The sequence below is a fragment of the Myxocyprinus asiaticus genome, chromosome 6 (assembly GCF_019703515.2).
Source record: "Myxocyprinus asiaticus isolate MX2 ecotype Aquarium Trade chromosome 6, UBuf_Myxa_2, whole genome shotgun sequence".
NCBI classification, from domain to species: domain Eukaryota; kingdom Metazoa; phylum Chordata; class Actinopteri; order Cypriniformes; family Catostomidae; genus Myxocyprinus; species Myxocyprinus asiaticus.
In genome coordinates this window covers 47,876,744-47,904,366 of record NC_059349.1, presented here as the reverse complement: position 1 = coordinate 47,904,366, position 27,623 = coordinate 47,876,744, and the positions used below count along the sequence as shown (strand labels likewise).

Here is a 27,623-nt window from a genome sequence, read left to right as displayed (position 1 = left end):
AGTCTCACTTCTATCTGGTTTAGTGTTTAAGAGCTGAACAGTTTCAGTTTGTACTCAACCATCTCACAGTTATTGTGGGTAAACTGAAGTAAATCAAAACCATAGGTACAAATGTCACAAGCAATCTGAACAAACCCAGTTTCACAGGGAAAATTCAGGAGCCATTTACAGTTAAATGTATTATGTCACGTCTACCTATTATTGAATGTCATGTGACTAAGGGGACTGACCTCATGTGCAAAGCAAGACACTCCCACTTTGGAGGTCCCCCAATGTAAACCCCAAGCCCTGGGTCCAAGGTATCACCCTGGAACTGGAAATCTGTTTTTCTTTGCTTTGTGAGCTCCAACCAAGCAAACATTAAGTCACTTTAAATAGCTTATTCCACTCCATTGCCTTTTATTTCCTATATGTCTTTTCATCTATTTTTCTTAATTTTGTGTACTTCTACAAAATTCATATCAGATTATTGTCACAGTCTGAAATTGTTTAATAACGGACAAGAAGATAAAAAATGGCTCAGTTTTTATCAACGTGCTTCTTAATTTTGATATCAGTGCAACTGGTGAGTATTTCTCATGTACTCATTTTAATGTAAAGTGTTTCATTGACAAGTTTTTCAGCAACTATATGCTGATATAGTGTCCTGATATACAATATCTTATTATTATCATAGGCTGATTCATCCGGATTGTTTTTGTTGAAAAAATAAAACAAAAATAAGTATCCCAAGATGAGTCTCTATTATCAGTTTTTAATTGTATTTTTAATGTTTTTATCTATAGTCTCAGGCACACCCACGGAGTGTCCACAGTTCATTCAGTGACAGTCTATTGCACACAAAACTGGAAAGTATTTCCACGATCTGGCAAGTACTTATTGGATCAGCAAGCTTTCTGTAACTTACTGGAATAAAGGAACACAAGTAATTTGTAGTGCAATTAGTCCATTACATTAGGTCATTTAACCTAATATCTAGGCACAAGTAGGTTTGGCGAAATTGCTCACGTAAAGCGCTAATGGGCTGGGTCAAGTGCAATTTAATTCTGAGGTTCTTCTTGTGTCGGCACTCACTTCACTTCTAACGGTTGATTTTGAAAAATGTATTTATTGAAACACAAAAAATTAAACCAAAAATATTTCTAAATTCAAATGACACTTCAAAGGAAATTTTGTCAAGAGTGGTCAAAAAATCATACCAAATCCAAAAGTTTTACTCTCCAACTTCTTCCACCGGCCCCTTTTGCAGTAAAAAAAAGAAAAGAAAAAAAAAAGGCAGGCAGGCAGGTGAAAGAAAGAAAGAAAGAAAAAATAATCAAGTTGCTCTCTTAGCAGCGAGAGAATTTCCCACATCATCAAAAGAAAAGTGAGAGCTGAGAGTAACAGTTTCTCCAGATTCAGGAGGATTAGAGAGAGACAGAAACTCTACAAACAAAACAGATGTTTGATAAAAAATAAATTCAATGCTCAAACACATTTAGAACTGTTTGGCTGTTGCTTTATAAAGTGTGAATTTCATAACTCAGAAAACTAATATATGTATATATATAAAGTGGTTACCTTTAGGAAATAGATGTGATTATCTGTGTTTGAAAGCTGCTCCAGCTCAGTGTCTCTCCTCCTCCAGATCATCAATCTCCTGTTCCAGTTGCTCAAAGTCCTTCAGCTCGACTTAATGCAGCCTTTTCATGATCTCTGATCAGTTGTCACCTCAGAGCAGCTTCTCTCAATGGAGTGGATCAGCTCAGTAAAGATCCTCTCTCTGTCTTTCACTGCTGCTTGTGCAGAGTGCTGTTACACATAGAGAGATAAACATTACAATCCGTGCATTCACTTAGATTTTACTAGTACCTCACACAACCTGTAACACACTGTGGTGTTCAGTAGAAAAGAGGCGCAGCATTGTACTCCTCACTGACTGATTGACTGGAGTTAAATCCTGCCTCCTCAAAACTTACCTTATGAGTCTTCACGGCCTCTCTCAACTCCTGAAGCTTCTCTCTTTCCTGGATTTTCTGCTGAAACTTTCTGTGAATGTCCACGAACTGTTTCTGTAATAGTAACAGACAGTGACTTTTGTGGTTGTCTATCACACACTTAATGCAAATACACTCCCTTTTATCTGGTTTAGTGTTTAAGAGCTGTACAGATTCAGTTTTCACTCAACTATCTCACAGTTATTGTTGTAAACTGCAGTGAATCAAAACCATAGGTGCAAGCACGATGAACAAATCCAGGGTCACAGGGTAAATTTAGTAGCCATTTACAGTAAATGTTTTTGTTTCATGTCTATGTATTACTAAATGTCATGTGACTAAGGGGAGTATTCTGTATCATGCAATCAATTGGGGTTAAAGACGCCTGTGTTGGTATGTGTTTTTGAGGGAGGGGTGAGTTGTTGGCACATATTTTTTGTTGACTTAACAAGTCACTCCCACTTTAAAGCCACCCCCCTCTCCCTCCCATTTAAACCCCAAATGCTCTCTAGTCTCCACAAAACTTAACTGGTGGATCCAAGGTCCCATCATTCTGGAAATGGAAATCTGATTTTCTTTGCTTTGTGAGCTTCAAATAAGCCAATATTGAGCCATTTTTATTTGTTTATTCCACTCCATTGCCTTCTAATTACAATATCTCTTTTCAACAAATTGTTGAAACTTGTTAATTGTTGAAAACATTCCTATGAGATTGTCCCAGTCTGATATTGTCCAATAGCAGACAAGAAGATAGATAATGGCTCAGTTTTTATCAACATTCTTCTTTATTTTGGTATCAATGCAACTGGTGAGTATTTCTCATTTAAATGTAAAGTGTTTCTTTGACTTCTATGAAGTCAGTTGTATACTACTATATGCCGATATAGTGTTCTGATATATGGCATCTTATTATTTCCATAGGCTGATTCATCCGGTGTGTTTGAGTTGAAAGTGCACTCTTTCATAAACACCGGCAGTGTGTGTGAACAGTCCAGAGACTGTCAGATTTCTTTCCGTGTTTGCCTGAACTACTCCCTGGATGTCACATTTATTACACTGCTGTGTAATAATGGCAAAGTACAGACAGGAATATTCAAAGCAGACCAGAGCTCCATCTCCAGCAGTGCACCAATAACACTACCTTTTAACTTCAAGAGGCCGGTAAGTATCTCAAGATGAGTCTCTATTAAATGTTTTTATCTATAGTCTCAGACATGCCAACAGATTGTCCACAGTTTGTTCACTCAGTCTTTTGCACCAAAACTGGAAGGCAGATCCTTGATCTAGCTGGCTTTATGCAACTTACTGGAATGAAGGCACACAAGTAGTTTTTAGTGCATTAAGCCCTTTCACATGTACATTAGGTCATTTAACAGACATTATGAAGTCCTTAATTTAGTCATTAATCCTTTAGGATCCTTTAAATCCTTTAAGGACTAAACTTTCTTTTTTTATTTACTTAAGTCCTTTTGGAAACAAATTCATGTTTACAAGGTACCAGGATATTGAGAATAATAAACTAATCACTGGATTTGTCAAAGTTTGTCTGGTTTGTGGCATCAGATCTTTGAAAGATACTCAGTGTTTTCCTTGAGGCACTTAGTAGCAAGATATTCAGGAGCACAACTGGGTGGTTCTTGGCCTGAATAAGGTGCAATATGGACCAGACCTGCCATGAGCCAAAGGTCTGGCTTCAAGATTTTAGCATTTATACATATGCATAAAACATTTAACAGACTTTAAATAAACATGCTGTCATTACAGGGAAATGTCTCATTGATAATTGAAGCATGGAATGCAGAGTCTTCCTCTGACCAGTCAACAGGCATGTTCCATTATGTTTGCCTCTACCAGTGTTGTTTCTGTTTTCCAAAATGGAGTTTTAGTACATAAGGACAATCTGTACATTTTATTTAAAGACCAAAGTACAGTATAAATAAAATGCATTTGATTGATTTCAGAGAACTGGTACAGGATGATTAGCCACTTCACCACCAATAAAATGTCCAAGGGATGGTCCCATGATGTGCATCGTGGGGAGAAAAGTGAACTGCGCTATTCATACCGTGTAGTGTGTGATGAGTTCTATCATGGCGATAACTGCTCTGATTTCTGCCGTCCACGGAATGATTCCTTTGGTCACTTCAACTGTGATGCCACTGGCAATAGAATTTGCTTGGCTGAATGGAAAGGCGAATATTGCACAGAGCGTAAGTGTTCTTTGTACATTAATGCTGATATGTTACTTATATGTTCCATATGTTTATATATTATCTGCATTTTTGGTCGCTTAAAATGATAATTAAACAATATCATGCAAGCAAGAGTGCTTTAGTACTGAATAGTAGCACAGAGCCAAGTGCTGCAGTTAATGACAGTCGTGCTCCTATTCAGTGCAAAAACACAATTGCAAGGGTGATATTTCTTTTACACAATAGTCCACGAGTAACTGACAATTCAGACAAAATATGGCCAGCTATTTGTTTTTGGTTTTTTGGTTTTTTGGTCAACTAAATTAATTGTAGACTAATGTAGTGAACCATTCCGGTGCTGTTAGATGAAATATCAACATTCTTGTACAGAAGCCCTAAATGATCAACCATTCTTGATTTTGTATGCATTTTATTCTCGTGATCACTACAGGTTGTTTATGTATTGTGCTGTGTATAGTGCTCTCAAAGAGAAAGATGTGATTCCTAAGAAGGTTGTTTTATGATGCGCGGCCATTCAAATTTTCTCCTTTTTCGTTCCTTTTCAACAGCTATCTGCTAGTCTGTCTGTAATGAGGATCACGGCTATTGTGAGGCCCCCGGTGAGTGCAAGTGCCACATAGGCTGGCAGGGGCCCCTCTGTGATGAGTGTGTCAAATACCCGGGGTGCTTACATGGCACCTGCAGTCAACCTTGGCAATGCAATTGCAAGGAGGGATGGGGTGGCCTGTTGTGCAGTCAGAATCTGAATTTCTGAATTCCTGTTTAAACATTATCCCTGTAATGGGCTTATACAAGGAAGCAACTGTTTAAAGTAAAAATATTTTCTTTCTCTTTGGACTATGGTTTAATTCTTTTAACAATGGACAGTATTTATGGAAAGTTAAAAAAATAAATATACATTGTCCGAAGAAATCTCTTAATGGTGGTGGTTATATTTTAGTTCATTAGGCCGTGAAATTATGGCAACAGACTACAAGCAGTACTATTAATTAAACATAACAATGTTTAAAATTGATTCATTATGAATCAGACCAGTTCCTTAAAAGTCAGTCATATAAAATAAGTAACTGCAAATGGAACATCTGGAAAAATAAAGAAATGTTAAGTGTTAAACTAATATTGTGTTAATTGATAAATATCTACCATGTTTATGAATAGTAATATATAGATTAATTTAATATATAACACAGACAAGTTACAATTAAGCCTATTAATGAGTGAAATTATTAAAAATTATATTGTAGATTAAAAATGATCTCATGTATTAACACAGACTTACCAATAAAAGACTTAAACATTACTGTCTAATAATATAAGACCAAATGAACACATTTTTTTTCTCAACAAAATTGTTGTATATGCTGCCCTTTTTTTTTTTTTTGGCCAAAACTGTGTACATGTGTGTCAGTCCTTTTATATGCACAAGCAAACTGTTACATTTTAAACACACAAAACAGGAAACAAGTAAAAGGAAATAAAATACTCCCATTTCCTAAATATACCAGAAACTTAAATTGTTTTGTTAGGCGATTTTGAACCTCAGAACAGATTACAAACCACATAATATTATATTCTTCTTACATAATCTCACTTTTAAAACAGCAGTTCACATTTGAGGGACAGGACATTCAAGCTCCCAGCTCCAGCTCCCCCCAAAAAGTTTCTAAAATACATATGTAAAACCCAAAAATTCTGTCAATTTACTCATTCTCATGTTGTTCCAAACCCTCTGACTTGCATACATACACAAAACAATATGTTAGGAAGAATGATAGCCTTAGTCACCATTAACTTTCATTGTATGGAAAAGAAGATGCAATGAATATGAATGGTGACTAAGACTAACATACTACCTGACATCTCCTTTTGTGTTCGGTAAAACAAAAACAGTCATACAGGGTTGAGGTTTGGAACAACATAAGGGTGAGTACATGATGACAGAATTTAAATTTTTGGGTGAATTAGCCCCTTAAACTGCATGAGACACCAGAGATTTAGTGTAAAGCTGTAGTTAAACATGAGAACACAACCAAGTCTTATGACTTATTATCTTGATTACAATTCCAGTATTCTTTATACTGCCTTTGTAACAATCTTACAGACACGCCTGTTTTGCACCCGTCTTTCAAACACAGAACCAGGAAACTATTTCAAGAATGCAGCATGTCGCCGATCCTATTGTACCGAAACTATCGGAAACATCATGCTGACTTTACGTGTGATCATGTTGACTTGAATCTGGCAGCATTAAACATGATTTGTGAACAATAAGGATTTCTTGTCTTGTGGCTCCCTCTGGTGGACAAAAAGTTCAACAGCCTATTTACTGTATATCCCAATTCCAACTTCATTCATTACAGTTGAAGAAATGGCTATTTCTTATGTTATAGACCTGTTATATTAATGAAATTTGGCATGTTACCTCAGAATATTCTTTTGTGCATGTGTACTAAGTAGTGGCGTAGCCAAGGGTGGGCCTGGGTCCACCCAAATTTTATTCGAATATTAGAGATTATTTTATGACTTGAAATATATATTTATAATGTAGTTTAAAAAATGCTAAATATATGATTTCTGAAAGAACTGTTTGAATGCGCCGCCTCTCTGTTGTTAAAGAAAATGTGGTTAAAAACAAATTTGGGTGAAAATTTGGCCCATCCATTTTTATTGAGGTCCACCCACAATTAATTTCCTGGCTTCGCCCTTGGTACTAAGTTTTGTTAAGTTTGAAATATTGTGCTCACATGATATCAAGTGTGCTCAACCCTCTGTTAAGCTCCTTAAGTTTGCAGACAACACTACAGTCATCAGCCTCATCCAAGATTACAACGAGTCTGCTTACAGAAGGGAGGTTGAACGGCTGGCTCACTGGTGCAGTCAAAACAAACTGGAGCTGAACACGCTCAAAACAGTGGAGATGATAGTGGACTTTAGGAGGAACACCCCAGCACAGACCCCGCTCACCATTCTGAACAGCACTGTGGCAGCAGTGGAGTCATTTAGGTTCCTGGACACTACCATCTCACAGGACCTGAAGTGGGAGACCCACATTGACTCCATTGTGAAAAAGGCTCAGCAGAGGTTGTAATTCTTTCACCAGCTGAGGAAGTTCAACCTGCCACAGGTGCTGCTGATCCAGTTCTACTCAGCAGTCACTGAGTCTGTCCTCTGCACTTCTATAACTGTCTGGTTTGGTTCAGCTACCAAGTCAGACATTAGAAGACTTTAGAGGATAGTCCGGACTGCTAAGCAGATTATTGGTTCTCACCTTCCCACCCTCCAAGAACTATACACCTCCGGAGTGAAGAAAATGGCTGGAAAAATTGCTTTAGACCCCATTCACCCTGCCCACTACCTTTTTGAACTGTTGCCTTCAGGCCGGTGCTACAGAGCTCTGAGCACCAGAACCGTCAGGCACAAGAACAGTTTCTTCCCTCAGGCTATTCACCTTCTGAACAGTTAAAACTGCCCCCAATACTCTCCATTGTGGTAATATAATCATGTGCATATTTAACTATTCATTCATATTTATATTCCATTTATTTTTATTTGAGATATCCTCTTCTGCACAATACATTAAATCACCTTGCACACAACTGTATATCTGTATATAACATATTTAAACAACATTATTGCCCTGTAGTTTCCTCTATATATGTATATGTTGTCTCTTATTTTTTATTCTTATTTCACTGTTTACATACACTATATTGCCAAAAGTATTCGCTCACCCATCCAAATAATTGAATTCAGGTGTTCCAATCACTTCCATGGCCACAGGTGTATAAAATGAAGCACCTAGGCATGCAGACTGCTTCTACAAACATTTGTGAAAGAATGGGCCGCTCTCAGGAGCTCAGTGAATTCCAGCGTGGTACTGTGATAGGATGCCACCTGTGCAACAAGTCCAGTCGTGAAATTTCCTCGCTACTAAATATTCCACAGTCAACTGTCAGTGGTATTATAACAAAGTGGAAGCGATTGGGAATGACAGCAACTCAGCCACGAAGCGGTAGGCCACGTAAAATGACAGAGCGTGGTCAGCGGATGCTGAGGCGCATAGCGCGCAGAGGTCGCCAACTTTCTGCAGAGTCAATCGCTACAGACCTCCAAAGTTCATGTGGCCTTCAGATTAGCTCAAGAACAGTGTGTAGAGAGCTTCATGGAATGGGTTTCCATGGCCGAGCAGCTGCATCCAAGCCATACATCACCAAGTGCAATGCAAAGCGTCGGATGCAGTGGTGTAAAGCACGCCGCCACTGGACTCTAGAGCAGTGGAGACGCGTTCTCTGGAGTGATGACTCACGCTTCTCCATCTAGCAATCTGATGGACGAGTCTGGGTTTGGCGGTTGCCAGGAGAACGGTACTTGTCTGACTGCATTGTGCCAACTGTGAAGTTTGGTGGAGGGGGGATTATGGTGTGGGGTTGTTTTTCAGGAGCTGGGCTTGGCCCCTTAGTTCCAGTGAAAGGAACTCTGAATGCTTCAGCATACCAAGAGATTTTGGACAATTCCATGCTCCCAACTTTGTGGGAACAGTTTGGGGATGGCCCCTTCCTGTTCCAACATGACTGCGCACCAGTGCACAAATCAAGGTCCATAAAGACATGGATGAGCGAGTTTGGTGTGGAAGAACTTGACTGGCCTGCACAGAGTCCTGACCTCAACCCGACAGAGCACCTTTGGATGAATTAGAGCGAAGACTGCGAGCCAGGCCTTCTCGTCCAACATCAGTGTCTGACCTCACAAATGCGCTTCTGGAAGAATGGTCAAAAATTCCCATAAACACACTCCTAAACCTTGTGGAAAGCCTTCCCAGAAGAGTTGAAGCTGTTATAGCTGCAAAGGGTGGGCCGACGTCATATTAAACCCTATGGATTAAGAATGGGATGTCACTTAAGTTCATATGCGTCTAAAGGCAGATGAGCGAATACTTTTGGCAATATAGTGTATATATGTTTATATGTATATTTAAAATGTTTGTATTTATATGTTATATATGTATATTTTTTGTATTCTCTTTGCACTGGACGATTCTGTCACCATGACAAATTCCTTGTGTAAGTATACTTGGCAATAAAGCTCATTCTTATTCTGATTCTGATAATACAGGTTAAGTAGTCATTATGGGCCACAGTCCAAAACATATTTGCTTATATCTTTGGAAAGATTTGACATATCGAAATTATTTTGATAACTTTTTTGTCCGGATGGCCTGTAGATTATGTATACCACGTTTTGTGCGAATCGGACAAACGTGCTAGGACAAGCTCGAAAAAGTAGGTTTTTCAAAAAAATTATACGTAATAAAAAGCATTTCTTGCAGTAATGGAAATCCATGTGACCATATAATTTGTGTGCACTGAAGGATTTGGAGAAACTAAAAAATGATATTCTAACCTATATGATTCTGGAGTTATTAGAAAAAACGTGAATTAGCTTATTATAGCGGCACCGTATGGCCGATTCTCACAAAGTTTGATATACAGCTTCATGTCCACTCCATAAGTTTCATGTCCATCAGCCATTCACAACTCAGGTTATTAGGTTCTGAAATTTGATTGGCTGCTGGATGCCATTTTTGTTGATTTGTCGAATCGATATGTTACTGATATGTTAGCACTTGAACCAAAGAAGGTGCATATTTCATTTGAACTTAGTCGACCAAACGACTGTGGAGTTATGGCAGTTTTTTAGTTGTAGCTCCCCCTATGGGCAGAATTAAACAACAATGTGCGTGCATCCTCAACATGGCCTGTTGACTATGTGTACCAGGTTTTCTTAAGTTTGGCCTTTGCGTTGATTAGATATTGATCAATTAATCAAATTGCGTTCAGCCGAAGAAATTTTATCGCTAATATCTTTGTGACGATTTGACGTATCAAAATTATTTTGATAACTTTTTGTCAGGAGGGTCTGTAGATGATGTATACCAATTTTCATACGAATCGAACAAACGGCCTAGGAGGAGTTTGGGAAAAGTATTTTTTCAGAAAGATCGAAATTGCGGAAATATATTTTTTATTATATATTTTGATTCTAGCCCCTGCGGTTGCTGAGATATTAGCGAAAACACAACAGTACTTCTTATAGCACCACCTAGGGGTGGATGGGTGTGTACGGACACCTGAGTAGTGGGGGGGACTTTGGGACCATCTTGCCAGAAATGGTGTCTCTAGGGCTTACAGTTATCTTGCCCATATACTTTTAGGGCAAAAAAAGATGAAGAATAAAAAAGATAATCTTAACAAATGCAAAAGGGTTCCAGCACCTTTGGTGCTTGGCCTCCTAAATATATAAACAATTCCTCTGAGGAACAGGTGCAGTTGGACAGTATGTGATTTAAAATGACAATGATATAGAAATAAACTTCGATATAAACAGTAACAATGTTTTTATAAGTGCATTAAGTAATTTTTGACAAGCACAGCAGTGCTCTTGGACTTTACACTGTTTAACAGTTATATGATTTTCATACAGAGGATTTTGGGGGAGACACAGAGAACATTACAGCAGTGAATCCAGCAGAGAGAAAAGGAGCTTCAGGAGCTGAAAGAGGTTTTGAAGATTCACAAGGTGAGTTTGAGAACAACTGCTGGCTGTTGAAATAACTAATTCAGACTCTGTTAGGGCTCTCCTTCATTCAGTCATTGAGGAGTCCAGTGCTGAGTGAATGGACTGATTGTAATGTTTTATTCTGTGTGTATGTGTAACAGCACTCTGCACAGGCAGCAGTGGAGGATCTTTACTGAGCTGATCCGCTCTATTGAGAGAAGCCGCTCTGAGGTGACACAGCCGATCAGAGATCAGGAAAAGGCTGCAGTGAGTTGAGCTAAAGGACTCTTGGAGCGACTGGAACAGGAGATTGATGATCTGAGGAGGAGTGACACTAAGCTGGAGCAGCTTTCACACACAGAAGATCACATACATTTCCTTCAGGTAACAGAGAAATATGTGACAGGTATGTCTGTATGAGTGGTCATTAACAAAGTAATGTCACTAGTGGACATTGTTTTCTAATTTTAGTTTCATCGTTTCCTTATAATAGTACAGTTTTCTGAAACCATACGATGGCTTTGTGTCAGGAACACACCTCTCTTTTGATGATGTGAGGAAATCTCTCTCTCAACTGAAAGAAAAACTGGAGGATTTCTGCAGAGAAGAAAGTGAAAAGATATCTGGTAGAGGTAAAATAGATAATTATTTACTTTCAGAGAGGAGTTCGACATAAGCATAATAGAAATTAATACACACACACACACACACACACACATATGCTTTCAACATGGGAAATACACTAATTATGTCTGTTTATTTCCATAGTAACATTCATTGAGATTATTTCCAATGAACCCAAGACCAGGGAGGAGATCATGCAGTGCAAGTTACTGTGAAAGCACACAACAAACAACACAGACAAGCAGCAAAGTACCGAAAAGACATTTTAGTGTAAATATGGAGATCATATATAGGCTAAATCAATGTTTCATTCATAGAAACATGTTAAATCAAATGAATATAGAAATATAGAAATGACATATTCCTATGTACAGTGTTTTGAATTCTGTCATATTTATTTTGTGTGATTTGTAATTCTGTACAATGTGACATTTATCTTCCTGCTTTATCTCCATCAGATTCTCATCAGTTCAAACTGGATTCAAACACAACGCACAAAAATCTCTGTCTGTCTGAAGGGAACAGGGTCTTTACTGAATCTGTCCAAGTATCCTGATCATCCAGACAGATTTGATCATCGGTGTCAGGTGTTGTGTAGAGAGTGTGTGTGGACGCTGTTACTGGGAGCTTCAGTGGATTGGAATAGTGGGTATATCAGTGTCATATAAGAGTATCAGCAGGAAGTGAGGAGGTCCTGTCAGTCCTGGGAGCTATACTGCACTCCCTCCAGTTGCTCATTCAGTCACAATAACAAACATACTAATCTCTCTGTAGTGTCTGGCTTCTCTAGAATAGGAGTGTATGTGGATCACAGTGCAGGAATTCTGTCTTTCTACAGCGTCTCTGACACAATGACCCTCATCCACAGAGTTCAGACCACATTCACTCAGCCGCTCTATCCTGGGTTTTGGGTTTATGAATCAGTGAAACTGTGTCACCAATAAATCGTTATTATATTTTAACATCTGCAATTGAAATAACGTGAGAAATTTTTCAGAGTTTCACAATTCACTAAATGAATGAGCAAGAACTGATTGAAAATATAAACATAAAGTCTTTTTTTAAAGATAAACACAACTGTTTTTGAACAATTGTACAGAAAGACATGGCATAGATCTAAGACATTTAAGACATTTCTAATAAAAAACAAGATTAAGGACAATAACAGGAAAGAATACACACAGCGACACCTCTTGAGCAAATCCGTTGTTGTTTTATTAAGGTTTTGTTTTACTCATAACAGTAAGAGTCAATTCTACCAATAGTAAATGTGCATAAAACAAGTCTTTTAGAATGCAGCACAATATCTTACAGCAACAACTGTATAAGCAAAGGGCAGGTGTCAGATTCCATGGAGGGTGTTAAGCATCAAAGCAGGTGCTTTCAGCAGGTACTGTAGGACCACCTGTGGTTTCACTGTGTGACAGCTCACCAGCTTTTAGGCATTGCGTTCAGTAAAGGAAAGTGATGCTTTGGTTTAATAGCTCTTGTGCAGCAAACCTCAAATGAGTAAAATGCCGACCTCAGCAGAGGATTTGACATGTACATTCATATTTGTTTTTATACTCTGTGGTTGGTGTCCTTTCCCTGCTGAAGGCACTGTTACCAGGTAACAAAGCAACTCTTCTGTTGTGTTAAAGAGATAGTTCACCCAAAAATGAAAATAATGTCATTTATTTACCCTCATGTTGTTTTAAAACCTGTATGACTTTCATTCTTTGTAGAACACAAAAGCAGAAGTTAGAGCCTCAGTCACTATTCACTTTCATTTTATGGAAAAAGTCATATGTCATACGGGTTTGGAACAACACGAGAGTGAGTAAATCATGACAGAACTTTCATTTTAGGGTGAACCATCCCTTTAACTGGACGTCTTTAGCTAGCATCTAGAGTCGGTTTGAAGGCCTTGTATAATCGTACAATTAAACTCAGATGGATTATCAGTGACTGTGCCTTATTTCAGGCTTAGATATTTACTGTTTGTAACTTGATTTACACTATGATGTGGCAAAGATAGTTACGGCACTGTGAGAAATTAACTTATCTACCTACTTATCTATTATGAGAATTTTACTTTGTTAACTTTTATTCTTCATGCAGATATTTATGTCCATCATATGACAAATACTGTGTTTTTGAAGGTGTATTATCTATTTGTAATTTAAACCAAATTTCCCACAGTGGATATATGAAGAGACAGAGTGTAATGCCAATTTTTTGAGAATCTCAGTCAAAGTCGGTATTGTATAGGCAACGATGAGTTTTTTTTTTTTTTTTTTTTTTTTTTTTAATGTGATGGCCGGAAATTATAACAACAGCTGTGCCATTTCTGCAAGCATAATTTGTAAGCTGGACTATTACTCTAATTCTTAAATTATCCTAAGAAAATTTCTCATAGTTTTATAATCTTTTATTATTCAAAATATGATCTCAATATTATACATGTTCCTTTTCTTTTCTTTATATTGACTATGTACAAGAAGTGCAAAAAGTCAACCTTCGTCCCTTAAGTTATGGCTCTCTCTCTCATTTGCAGCTTTAGAGGCACGACCCTGTGACCTCTCTCTTTGTTTTTAATCTTTAAATAATCAGAAATCTCTGGAGACACATTGCTGCTCTTTTTTTTGGCCTGACATTGAAGGATGTTTCTTGAAATATTAATACACAATTTTAGATTCTGAAATGAAAACATTAGAAAATAACTTCTAGCATGTACAATTGATATTTTAACAAAATTGTAGACATGGTCTCGATTTGACAAAATAATGGGTTAAAATATCAATTGTAGTTCGTATTTCTTACGTAGCCTGCAAATTAACTTTTTTTTCTGTCTTTTTCACTTTTTTTTTTTTAAGACAAGAGAAAACAAAACAATTTGTTTAACAAATTCAAAACCAAAATCCTCGAAAGAGCTGAAATTTCAAACATTCTACCATGAAATCTAACATAAAGAATTAAGTATACAACACTACAGGCTAAACATGAACTTAACATGATGTAAAAGAAAGTGAAAGTAAGAAAAATATTTCCTAAATTCTAAAACAGTTCTATGACAGAATTGTAAAATAACAAAAATAATAATATAATAATAATTATATATATATATATATATATATATATATATATATATATATATATATATATATATATATATATATATATGCAAACAATAACACAATATATTTCTAAAAAAGGCTTCAAAACCAAGAGTGAACGTTAAGTGTAACATGATTAATAAAGAAAAAAATAAGAGTGAACAAAAGAATATCAGCTATTTTTTCCCCATTCATGATTGAAAAAAATAAAAATAAATTTTTTGTGGCTTTAAACACTGAAATATAAGGCTTTAGTGAGGAGATGGCAATGACGTGCATCCTTTTATATCTGTGCACCTAAACCAGGCTGAAATCCAGATTCAAGCGAACCTAAAACTGGTTCATTATTAGTTGGAGCTAAACCCTTGTAAGTCACTTCCTTGATGTCCTTGATGTGGACGTCTTTTTCCTGGTTTACTATATATCTGACTTTGGCCAGTGTACACAAGCAGCCTTGTATGTAAAATGAAGCTATACAAATTATTCATCTTTCATAACCAACATACCCATTAAAACACATTTAAATTAAAACAATGAGAGGATAACATTTTTGGCACAACTTAATGGTAAAACATCTCATTATATTCTCCGTTCCTCTTTTTCTGTTGTACAGCGGCTAAATTTCAAATTCAAACAAATTAAAATCAAGAAAAATGAGAACTGAAAAAAACCCTGACCCAGTCTTTTCATGTACCTCTACAACTCGTCTTAAACTCACAATCTGTAACTATGTACTCAACAAAGCAGTGCTTTTCCAGCATGAATTTTAGAGTCCACACACCGTAATCGTGAAGACTGGAACACAGTCGCATTTTCAAAGCATGACTGCCGAGTCTATGCTCTTGTTACCTTGACAACAACCTCCCAAAGACATGCGGTGACTATCGATTACCTTCTCAATGTTATCATGACATTCTCTCAATCAAGGCAATATAAAGAAACAGGGCATTAGGAACAAGGCAACCCTGTCCTCATAGGAGTCATAAAGGCTTCATAAGGAGTTCTAGAAGGCCTAATGAATGATTAACAAATAATAATGGCATGTTTCATAAAAAAAAAAAAAAACACACACACTTGTAAAATTATGTATAAAAACAAGTGCTGTAAAAAACATTAATCTCTGGTAAACATAATAACACTGTTGATATAACACTCTGGATTGGTGTCTGGTATTCAGCCCGTGGTTATGGTACATAAAGCTTGCAAGAATGTGCTTTTGAAAGGTCTCAGGTGAGCAGGTTCTACCCAAAACATTCATCTGTCCAATCCTGACTCTGCGTTTACAATCTAGTTTGACTAGAAGCCAGAACTAAAGATACAGAAAACTACATACACTGAATTATTTAACTGGATGTTTTGTGCCGTATAGACTTTCAATTCTTTTTTCAATTTAAGGTGCACCTTTAAAACTTTGTAAACTATCAAAACATTTTTGAGAAAAAAAAAAAAGGTAAATCACAGAAAATATCTCTTGGTCTACTAACATGCCAAAACTCTGTTAGGTCAGACAAGAAAACAACTTTTTTAGATAGAATGGACACTCAGTTTCAACCCATGTTGTAAAACCCTTCCATTGTGTGTGACCATATTCTAATCTTCATAGTGTATCCTATCCGACTTGTGTTCTTGACATTGAAATTTTGAATTTAGTTTGCTTTTCTTTTGTCCGAGACAACAGCACATTCCTTTGATCTATGGGAAAGTAGGAAAAAGTTTAGTTTTAGAATTCATCCATATCCATATTAAAGGAATAGTTCACCCAATTACACAAATTCTTGTTGTTCCGAATGTTGTTCCGAACCCCTATGCTGTTATTTTTTGCTGTGGAATTCACAGCGGGCAGTGGTAGCTCAGCGGTTAAGGCTCTGGGTTACTGATCAGAAGGTCGGGGGTTCAAGCCCCAGCACCGCCAAGATGCCACTGTTGGGCCCTTGAGCAAGGCCCTTAACCCTATCTGCTCCAGGGGCGCCGTATCATGGCTGACCCTGCACTCTGACCCCAGCCTAGCTGGGATATGTGAAAAAGAAGAATTTCACCGTATATGTGCAAAATGTATAATGTGTGATAAATAAAGAAAATTATAAAATTATAATTAAAATAAGTTATTTTCCACACACTGAAAAAAAAAAAAAACGGGAAAACGCAGGTTGTCCGATTGACTAAATTATACTTTTTGTGATCTACACATCTTCGAAACATGTTTTCTTTGCTTTCGATTAATGCAATTCTCTAAAATGTACAATCTACTAGATTACATTATGGAGGATAAATGTTCAATAACATGGGCAAGAGTATTTGGGGCAGGGGATTTGTTGTTTCCCGCATGCTTTGCATGGGACTTGATCCAGAGAGTAAACATTTTGAAATTATGTGTTATTTTATGCATTTTGAGCAAGATAAGAAAAGAGGGAGACTTAATATTGTTTCATGTTGTTATTTTGGAATTTGAACCAATTCTGATACGCTGGGTTACCACTGTGGGGAAGAGTGGCGCTTTTGCTTAGGTTGAGGATGGGTACACAAGCACCATCCTCTATGTTGCTTTAATCAAGTTAGCATTTAGCATGCTAATGTGTGCTATTGCTAGCTAAAGGTTAGCTAACTAGTAGGGATGTCCCGATACCGGAATCAGGTCGGATACCACCAGGGGTGGAAAGAGACTGAAAAATAATACTCAAGTAAAAGTACTGTTACATCTTAAAAAATGTAGTATGAGTAGAGTAAAAGTACCTGTCCTAGAATCTACTCAAGCAAGAGTAAAAGAGTAGCTCATTTAAAAGTACTCATGAGTAGTGTGTAATAAGTACTGAGTTGCGAAAACTATGCCCCTTTATAATAAAAACTCTATGCTGCAATTTAAAAATGTAGCACACATACTGTAATTTACATTCCCTTTCATGACTGTTTGCCAGAAAGAATAAAAAATATAGGTATTTTATATGTGTTTGTGACTGACAACTTTTAAAATACATCACTTATCTATGATACTGTAAACACTACATGAATCTGATTTAAAAAAATAAATAAATAAAAGGGCAACATGATTACAGAAATGAAAAGATAAAAAAGTTATTTTCAAGATCATAATGTATGAAACAATTACATTAAAATCAGTTTACGTGCAGGGTCTAAATTTTCCTTAATGCTGACTGAGAAAGATATTGTTGCGCATAAACATGTTCAAAACAATACAAGGAATGCAAAAAAAACAAAAAAACAAAAAACTAAAAAATCAGGGTAACTTGGCACAATAGAGGCGGTAGAGCAGTTGTTTGGTACAGGGGCCACATCGGGCTTTAAAGGGATAGTTCACACAAAAATTTTAATTCTCTCATTATTTAGTCACCCTTATTCCATCCCGGATGTGTATGACTTTCTTTCATCAGCAGAACACAAATTAAGATTTTTAGAAGAACATTTCAGCTCTTTTGGTCCATACAGTTCAAGTGAAGTGGTGTCAAAATGTTGAAGCTCCAAAAATCACACAAGTCTGCATAAAAGTAGCCTAATCCATGTGACTCCAGTGGTTAAATCCATGACTTCAGAAGTGATATGATAGGTTGGGTGAGAAACAGATCAATATTTAAGTCCATTTTGCCTAGAAATTCTCCTCCCTGCTCAGTCAATCTCCACTTTAACTTTCACTTTCTTCTTCTTTTGTTTTTGGTGATTCACATTCTTCATGCATATCGCCATCTACTGGGCAGGAAGAAGAATTTCTAGCAAAAATGGACTTAAATATTGATCTGTTTCTCAGCCACACCCATCATATCACTTCAGAAGTTATGGATTTAACCACTGGAGTCACATGGATTAGGCTACTTTTATGCTGCCTTCATGTGCTTTTTGGAGCGTCAACATTTTGGCATCCATTCACTTGTATTGTATGGACCAGAGCTGAAATATTCTTCTGAAAATCTTAACTTGTGTTCTGAAGAAAGAAAGTCATACACATCTGGGATGGCATGAGGGTGAGTAAATGATGAGAGAATTTTCATTTTTGAGTGAACTATTTCTTTAAATAGCACATGGGGGGCCACATTGTCCTCCTTTTGAGATACAATGTTCCACATTGATTTAGTTCTTGTATCTTTTAAGCCAAGAAATGGGGGGGAGTAGGTGAGAGATTTGTATAAAAGTTGTTGACCGGGGGGGGTGTATGGAATTCATGAACTAAACAAAGAGGAAAAAAATAACTTGTTGTAACTTAACTGATCCATTAAACGATGTATATCCAATGCATTTTTTTCAGTGTACAACAAGTGTGTGTAGGGGGTAGTGAGTGTATAGTGTAGTTAGTTTATAGTTGGGCTCCAAAAAAAAAAAAAATTCACACACATAAAAAAGCATTGTAAAACTAGTCCATATGACTTGTGCACTATATTACAAATCTTTTGAAGTCATGCAAAAAATATTTTAAGATTTAAGTATTTCAATTTTATTCCAATTAATGTTTTTTATTCCACCAGTAATCTTTAACAAAATAAAAATAAATAAATAAAGATTTTAAGTTTTATTCGGTAAAAAATTACACAATTCATTTAGATGGAATTTTATGAAATTGAGATATATCTTTAAAATGCTAACTGCTAACTTTAAAATATCTTTAAAATGCTAACTTTTTTTGATTGTGCTTTGTTTGAAAAAAACAAAATAATAATTAAACTGTTATACACTGATAATCTTCCCTTCCACTGCTCTTCTCAAATCAAACATGGATGTCTAATGTTTATTTATGAGACATGTGGTGTGAGAACCAATGATTTTTGATGTAACTGACGTCCAACTGGCACCATATTTTCATATGAACTTGACAGATGGGGTCACTATGAACTGTTGTTCTATGGAAACTTCATAAAAATTCTTCCTTTTTGTTCCATGGAAAAATAACAGCATATGGGTTTCAGAATGGCATGAGGGTGAGTACATAAAGATAGACCTTTTATTTTTGGGTGAAGCATTCCTTTAAATCAAACATTATCTTCTGGAGATAATCTCAAGCAGGCAAGGCTAACTTTCTGAGAATAAAGAAAACTTAGAAGAACTCACTGTTGTGGACTGGAACTACATCTGTGTCAAGTACTTGTGACTAGTCAGATGCTCTGCAGATATGATTGGAATCTGAGTCGAGAATTGAGAAAAAAATGGCATGAAACAATCATTTTGTTTATGACAATTATTTAAATGACAAAAATTCATTTAAAAGACTAAAATATGCTCCCCCACCCTCAATTCCTCCCCTTGACAGTTAAGAAAATAATGAGTAAAACAAAATACAAACTAAGTAATGCCATTAAAGGAAATTATGGACCATTGCTTATTAGTATAAAATGTTCTCAAATAAGGCAGGAAGAAGTCAGTTTTACCACGCACATTCCATTTGTCCAACTTGTTGACCTTCACTTTTTAGTTAATTCATAATTGAAGGTACTATTTGAATTGCTGGAGTCTGTACTAATGTTTCAGTCTTTAAAGAAGCTTGGCAAAATGGGAATTTTAAGTCATTTTGTTGGCATATTTGTAAATTGTATCAAAACTAGCAACCTATAATGCTGCTGTGTGTTGATTACAAAGAAATGTGATAGTGTTTATGTGAGCATAATTTATGTTGGTGGAAACCAACAAAATTAATTTGTCAAGGCTGCATGAGGCCTTTGCATTTGTTTTAATTTACTAAATCTTGATGAGCAAAAAATAAAAATAAAAATAAAAATAAATAAAGCAGGTTTATATATATATAATTTATTATAAACAGCCGGCAAAGATGTATCTGAAGCACAAGACTATGAAAAACTACCTCATACATACCAATTGCATGTATTCGTTGGTAGTCAGCTTTGATAGAGAAGAGTCCTCAAAATAAAAAAGGACAAAAAAAACAATATTAAAATGCTATTTGTAACTGTCTAATATAACATGAAATAGCACTGTCCTTACTATGTTTTCATTAAGATTTGTCCTCAAATTACTTAATTTCTATCATTTTAATATCGTAATATTTGTATATATTTTTTTCTGTCTTGAATAGGTAAGTTTCAATAAAATTAAAAATTAATTATTTTCACTTACACTGCTATTTCAGACTAATTTTCATTGCAATGTGTGCATAGAACATTTACAGCAGATACTTCAAACAACTCAATGTAACATGAAATTTTAAGGGATAGTTTCCCTAGAAATGACAATTCTGTCATCATTTACTCACCCTCATATCGTTCCAAACCTGCATGAAATCCTTAAAACACAAAAGGAGATGTTAGGCCAAATTTTAGGGACAGCCTTAGTCACCATTTCATTGTACAGAAAAAAGATGCAATTAAAGTGAATGGTGTCTGGGACTGAACATTCAGCATGGAAGAAAGTCATAGAGTTTTGAAACAACATGAGGGTGAGTAAATGAGACAGATTTAAGTCAAATTTGGGTGAATCATCAGTGTCACCGGTGGAGTCAGTATCACCGGTGGAGTATTTATCTTAGCAAGTGTAAATACACCATTTTCATTCTCAATTTGTTGTTTGAAGTACCAGGATAGATTAATGTCATATCAAAAACCTGTGTAGGCCAACAAGAGGGAAAGATCACGTCCAAAGCACCCCCAGCACTCAGACACATCCCATAGAGCTTGTTTAGAAACAAAGAGAGAGTGTGTGTGTGTGTGTGTGTGTGTGTGAGAGAGAGAGAGAGAGAGAGAGAGAGCCATAAAAGAGCAAACCTGATTGGCTGTTGCAGATGTGAAGGGAACACTTGTGGCAGATGTGGTTGCTGCGGACACAACGGCCGGGGAAGCGCCGTGCATCATGGGAACTTTTCAGAGGGAAAATGGTATAAGCACACATACAGGGAGTGTGGCCAACAGGTGCACAAACATAATGAGTGAGAGGACACAGAGGGATATGGAAAGAAAAGTGAGCATTGAGGGTGATATCGGCAAACAGCAAACAAAAAGTTGTGGCAAGAGAGAATTTTCTACAGAAGAAACAAGGGCAGGTAAAGTCTCATATAAGCCAACACATCAAGAGCTACAAGAAGAAGGGGGAAAAGGCATGGCATGTCATAAACTTTGCATTTAGATTTCAGGTTGCCTGTACTATGTTAGCATTTTACCTTTGCCATATTTTCTGTTACTAGAACATCAAGCTCAGCACAGATCTACGGTAAGTCACAAACAACTGTAGTGTAAAAAAGGACCAGTAATATCAACTTGTGGTCAAACAATAAGGATTTTTTTAATAGCCAGTGCTGCCACTCAAAAGAGAGCAGGGTGGCAATGGCCAATATAATGTTGATTATATATATATATATATATATAAAACATTACAAAACTTTACCACACTTTACAATAAGGTTCCATTTGTTAACAGTAAATGCATATGGTATCATGAACTACACTGTAAACATTTTTTGTGTGAGTTTATAGTAAATTCCTGGCTACTAGTTGCATGAATTTCACAGTATATTTTACAGTAGTATTTCTACAATAAATTACAAATAAAAGACAGCTGTACAGTATACTGTGACTTCACAGTGAACAGGGCCAATAAATTACTGTAATGCAGCAATGCTGTGTTGTAGAATCACAATGATCATCTGTAATTTTTTTTATAAACAGTGTTTGTTAATTGGCGCCATCGTTGAGATATGTATGCTGAGTGTTGATATCTTGCGTGCCTGATTGACAACTCATGATAAAAAGTTAATGAGCGATAAAAACCAACCATATTGTAGCCTAGCTTTGCAAACTTCCCTTCCTCATTGTTCATTTAAAATGATACTATTTCTTTACTTTCAAATGCATCATATGGTGTAGTTTATACATCATGGGTCAACATAAAATCAACCACTAAATTGACTATTTTCTCCATACAGTACAGTACAGTGTTCTTAAACACAACTGCACCAACTGGGAGAAAATTAAATATAAATAAATAAGGTAAAACCCCATCCAAAGGGAACACTAAACACCATAATGGTGACTTCAAAAGAAACACCATTTTCCCATAATGCAGTGCGATTTTCAAGTTAATTTTTTCACAGTAATTTGTTGTTGTTTGTGACAGAAAATGACCTAGCCTGAATTGATATTACAGTAAAATATTGAAAACTGAAATTACTGTTAAATCTTGTAAAATCCTGGCAATTTTTAAAGTGTAACAAGAACAATTATATTAAATTGAACAAATACATAAGTGTACTTAACACTAATAAATCTATAATTTATTTTTATTTTTATAACTGAATCGAAATATAGTGATAAACAGCAACAGTTAACTAAATACTTCGGCTCAAAAAAGAAGGCAATGTCCCTTTAAGGCTGTGCGGGTTTCAAGTGAATCAGTGAATCATTTATGTGAACTAGTTCATTTACAAGAACCGACTCACTAAAATGAATCGGAATTCCCAACGCTATAGATAAGGGAATCGTTTATTTTAACCGGTTCATTTATATGAACTGTCTGAAAGAACCGATTCACTTAATTAATTAGTTTTTTCCCCACACTGGTGAGCACGTTTGATTACTTCGCTGGCTACATTGCGTTCACATGTGACAAATGCAGCTTTTTGTGACGCTACAGTGCTACATGTTGGAAAACATAACTTGTTACTAGAAAAGTTACACATTTGTGAAAATAGCTGAACTACTGTAAAAAATATAGTTAGGTTAGTAGCATCACTTTTGGTGAACTCCCTAACACTGATGTAAATTTATCAAAATACTTTTGTTCCTTGTTTATGTTAGTTCGCATTGCACTAACTGAAGTTAACATATACAACTTTTAATGTAACAAATGTATTAGTAGCTACAGTATATGTAGACATTTACATGAACCAAGATTAATAAATGCAGTAAAAGTAGTTCATTGTTAGTTAATTCAAACAACTGTGGTTAACTAATGTTAAAGAACACAACCTTATTGTAAAAGTGATACCAAAAAATTGAATGATGGAAAAAACATGTAGACAATATTTCTAAATTAAATGAACACTTCTTTTATGTTATAATTACTTAAATCTGAAGTGTGTAATTTCTGTGCCACTAGAGTAACCAAACGAGAGGCTACCAGTAGTTTTTGGAATAGACATAATGCAAAATTACCACCTCTGTTAATCGGCCAATCTGGCGTAGTTATCAGTCGATTCGATAATCTTAAAATGGCCAAATGTCGTCCAATTAATCAGCCTAGCTGATATATCGGTCTATCACTAACACCAACTAAAAAGTTAAAGGAATAGTTCACCCAAAAATGTAAATTCTCTAATCATTTACTCACCCATATGCCATGCCAAATGTGTATGATGTTCTTTTGCTGAACACAAATGAAGATATTTAGAAGAATATCTCAACTCTATAGGTCCATACAATGCAAGTCATCAGGGTCCAAAGCTCAAAAAAGCACATAAAGGCTCCAGTGGTAAAATCCATATCTTCTGAAATGCTATGATAGGTGTGGGTGAGAAACAGATCTATACTTAAATCCTTTTTTACAATACTGTAAATGTCCACTTTCATTTTCTTCTTCTTTTGTTTTTGGCGATTTGCATTCTCCATGCATATCGAAACCTACTGGGCAGGGAGGGGAATTTAAAGTGAAAAATGACTTAAATATTAATCTTTTTTTCACCCAAACCTATCATATCACTTCTAAAGGTTTAACATCTGGAGTCGTATGGATTACTTTTATGCTGCATTTCTGTGCATTTTGGAGCTTTAAAGTTTTGGACCCTGTTGACCTGCATTGTATGGACCTGTAGAGTTGAGATATTCTTCTAAAAACCTTCATTTGTGTCCAGAAGTTTCTGGGATGGGATGTCGTGAGAGTAAATGATGAGAGCATTTTCATTTTTGGGTGAGCTATTCCTTTAAGGGTTGAATCAAGTGTGAGGATTTAAAGAGCCACAAAAACCCACAATACGATACACAAAATGGTTATAATTTCAACTCACAGGCTATGTATGGAACAGCATATTGCAGTACTACTCTTACTGTTTCTGCAGTATACAGTATTGTAAACTACACAGTAATCTACTACATTTTCCAAAATGTGCTGTATAGAAAAAAACAATTCATGGGGTATTGTATCCCACAAATGTAATGGGCTCGATTTAACCTTCCATTTGCTGTGCAACGAATGAACCAGAAATAATATCAGTTCAGATGTTCAATATCTCCTTCTTGACTCGTTATTTCACTGGACTGCCAAAACTTAAGACATTTACACAAACTTGTTCATACCTGGATGCCAATTGCCATATTAAACATTTAAGCAGTTTATGGTATATACTGCGCAGTATGCAGTAAGCAGTACACTAGTATTCTATTTCAAACATAGCCACAGTGGAAGAAACCATAATATTTGTTGTGTTTTTAAAGTCAACATGAAAGTAGAATTTGCCCTATTTACTTACTGTTCCTAATGTTATTATGCACAAATCTTCGCAAAAATTGTCTTCGTAATCTTTCATAAAATCTAATAACTTGCTCCACCTCTACACAACTTTTCTTTTAAGCTCACATCTTCAAGCCCACTTATTTGTAAACCCCTCCAACCACCTGACTACATTCCGGTATGGAACGTTCACTTTTCATGATCCAATCAATTCCCAATGGATAAAAATCTAGTTTTTCAGAATATCCTGTTTCACCTGGAAATGCGCCTAGTTAAAGGTATGAAATGGGTTTTTAATGCTATTTCATGTTGACTTTAACTTAAAATCACAGGTATATAAATGTTTCATATTCAAAGCTCTCACAAAGATGCCAAGATATCAAAGCCAGTTTGTCTGCGATGTGTATTTTGAGGGCGTGAGAACAACTAGGAGGAGGAAGTCTAAAAACCTACCCATGCTCGCTGCAGGGGTCATGCACAATATTGAGCCTGCCCATCATGCATTGCAACAGGAAGTGGATTGGAAAGGGAGAAGAATCACAACAGCCCGTCACAAGGTTGGTTAGAATAAAGAAAAATCATAATTAAAGGAAGAACAATAATCATTACAGTGATATAGCATGATGTCCATAAGAGACCGATTAGTTCAGGATGTGGTAAGGGGACAGGTGTGTATTTGAGCTCACAGAAACTTGTGTTTATGTTACAGTCACCACAGCAGACGTTAGTATGACTGAGGGGGTTATTGGGAACTTTATTTTGCAATGAAAGCCATGAGCTCTATTATGTAATGTAATAGTAATGTGATATAATGAGGTGATTCAAGGAAATTAACAGAAGAGAAACCCTATTTCTTATTGCTCAAATCACTGTGCACAAATATCTCTGCAGGGTTCCCACACCTTTTGACTTTTGAATGTGTTTCCATGACTTTTCCAAGACTTTTCCTGTTGTTTGAGATTACAGAATGAGGATTAAAAAAAAAAAAAAAAAAAAAACCGTTTTATTGAGATTGTACTCTCAAAGAACAATTCCTATCCGATGAAATATTACAAAAGTGAGCATAACTGCACAAATATAGTTCAAAAATCTGAGACCACATAAAAAATCTGGGATTCAAAATCATTTAATTTAAACCTGAAAATAAATTTATAAAGTTTTACCATTTTGAAAAATGCAGAACAAAGAAATGTTATGGCATAAAATGAATACCATAATCAAAAATCAAAAATATATTTAATATATAAAAATATAGAATAAAAAAAAATAATATTTTAAATGTTCTTAAACTAATTTCGTGACATGCCGATTAATTAATCTAATTAATTTCATATATCGATATTTGATAGAAAAGGCCCCTAGATAAAAATAATTAAATATATAATAAATAGATTCCTTAACTAAACTTTCACTAAAGATATTCTTGTGTATTCACCCCTTGTTTGTAGTTATTTTATGCATTTTAACATTATTTTTATAAACTAACTGTACAGATGCATTTTAAGGCTTATTGTAGTCAATTTTAGGATTGTATTCACTGGTTTGTATACTATGGTACTGTCTTACAGGGACCAACCAACATGCATAGTTTATACTGATATGGCTTTGACTGTTTCATGTTGATCAAAGATTGCATTTTTATTATTGCAGTACAAGTCGTATTTCAGAAAACACAAATAACTTGTCTCTTTACACAAGGCTTTTTTCTCCAGTAACTTAGATCTTATGGAGTTTTTATTCCTTGCCACTGTCGCTTTTGCTTTGCTCAATGCAAAAACATTAAGGCATGTTTTTCAATGAAGTTTTTACAGTATATGAAGCTGTTTACTGGGAACTTTATGACATTGATTCGATTACTGACATTACAATAAGATTTTCTGTAAGCGGCTTTGAAACAATGTACACTCACTGAGCACTTTATTAGAAACACTATGGTCCTAATAAAGTGCCTGACGTAGCCCATCCGCCTCAAGGTTCGACATGTTGTGCATTCTGAGATGCTATTCTGCTCTCTCGACGATTGTACAGAGTGGTTATCCGAGTTACCATAGCCTTTCTGTCAGCCCGAACCAGTCGGCCATTCTCCGTTGACCTCTCTCATCTACAAGGCATTTTCGTCCACAGAACTGCCGCTCACTGGATGTTTTCTGTTTTTGGCACCAATTTGAGTAAACTCTAGAGACTGCTGTGGGTGAAAATCCCAGGAGATCAGCAGTTACAGAAATACTCAAACCAGCCCATCTGGCACCAACAATCATGCCACGGTCCAAATCACTGAGATCACATTTTTTCTCTATTCTGATGACTGATGTGAACATTAACTGAAGCTAATTTACGTACAGTCAGAGTAACGTTTTTACACTTTATTTTTTATATAATTAATCACATTGAATTAACGTGTTAAATCGACAGCATTAATTTTAAGGTCACTTATAACTTGTTCTGCCTCTAAAACAACTTTTCTTTTCAGCTTATATCATCAAGCCCCCTTATTTTTTAACCTTTTATTTCGTAACACATTAATTTTAAGATCACTAATTGAGTAAGCAAATCTGTGACATTGACCACATTATCTTTTTTGTAAAAAAGGTCAGATTTTCTTTCTTCCATTGAAGCACACAAGATGGTCTTTGGAACAATCTCAAATCATGCTGGGATAACATGGATATATCAGGTTTTGCACAAACTTGTGGAGTCCATTCTAGCTCGAGTGCATGCTGTCATTAAAGCAAAAGGGGTGCAATTCATGTTAATTTTTTACTTAAACTTAATTT

At 35.9% G+C, this 27,623-nt stretch overlaps 2 protein-coding genes across 29 annotated transcripts in view; one reads left to right on the top strand and one right to left on the bottom strand.

Annotated features, from left to right (window-relative positions):
- The first annotated feature begins 350 nt into the window (after positions 1-350).
- On the top strand, positions 351-5,470 carry LOC127442086 (delta-like protein C). Of its 3 annotated transcripts, none has more exons than XM_051699847.1 (6): positions 351-565; positions 1,628-2,784; positions 2,898-3,137; positions 3,741-3,801; positions 3,938-4,186; positions 4,738-5,470. In XM_051699847.1, exons 2-6 carry the CDS (start codon positions 2,734-2,736, stop codon positions 4,746-4,748), a joined length of 612 nt encoding a protein of 203 aa, XP_051555807.1. In that variant the 5' UTR covers positions 351-565; positions 1,628-2,733; the 3' UTR covers positions 4,749-5,470. The 3 variants fall into 3 exon arrangements, with proteins under 3 accessions (XP_051555807.1, XP_051555806.1, XP_051555809.1); XM_051699846.1 differs by having other exon boundaries at positions 786-2,784; XM_051699849.1 differs by lacking the exon at positions 1,628-2,784.
- An 8,159-nt stretch (positions 5,471-13,629) lies between these two features.
- LOC127442071 (muscleblind-like protein 1) overlaps positions 13,630-27,623 on the bottom strand; it is an 88,240-nt gene continuing 74,246 nt past the window's right edge. For 9 of the 26 annotated variants that reach the window (XM_051699791.1, XM_051699787.1, XM_051699800.1 and 6 more), the window contains 6 exons: positions 25,303-25,338; positions 21,177-21,268; positions 20,669-20,698; positions 20,272-20,316; positions 19,513-19,584; positions 13,630-16,155 (listed from right to left, as the gene is read on the bottom strand). In XM_051699791.1, the coding sequence (XP_051555751.1) occupies positions 19,528-19,584; positions 20,272-20,316; positions 20,669-20,698; positions 21,177-21,268; positions 25,303-25,338 (260 nt within the window). In that variant the 3' untranslated portion in view covers positions 13,630-16,155; positions 19,513-19,527. The remainder of the gene's footprint in view (positions 16,156-19,512; positions 19,585-20,271; positions 20,317-20,668; positions 20,699-21,176; positions 21,269-25,302; positions 25,339-27,623) is intronic. The other 17 variants (XM_051699795.1, XM_051699799.1, XM_051699808.1 and 14 more) reach the window with 11 other exon arrangements.

What these genes read in the sequence shown, in the direction of transcription:
- LOC127442086 (XM_051699849.1), top strand. Translation starts at nt 515, where the DNA reads ATGGCTCAGTTTTTATCAACGTGCTTCTTAATTTTGATATCAGTGCAA. An exon ending in TTTTGATATCAGTGCAACTG is followed by an intron (nt 566 to 2,897) that starts GTGAGTATTTCT and finishes TTATTTCCATAG; the next exon opens with GCTGATTCATCCGGTGTGTT. An exon ending in CTTTTAACTTCAAGAGGCCG is followed by an intron (nt 3,138 to 3,740) that starts GTAAGTATCTCA and finishes CTGTCATTACAG; the next exon opens with GGAAATGTCTCATTGATAAT.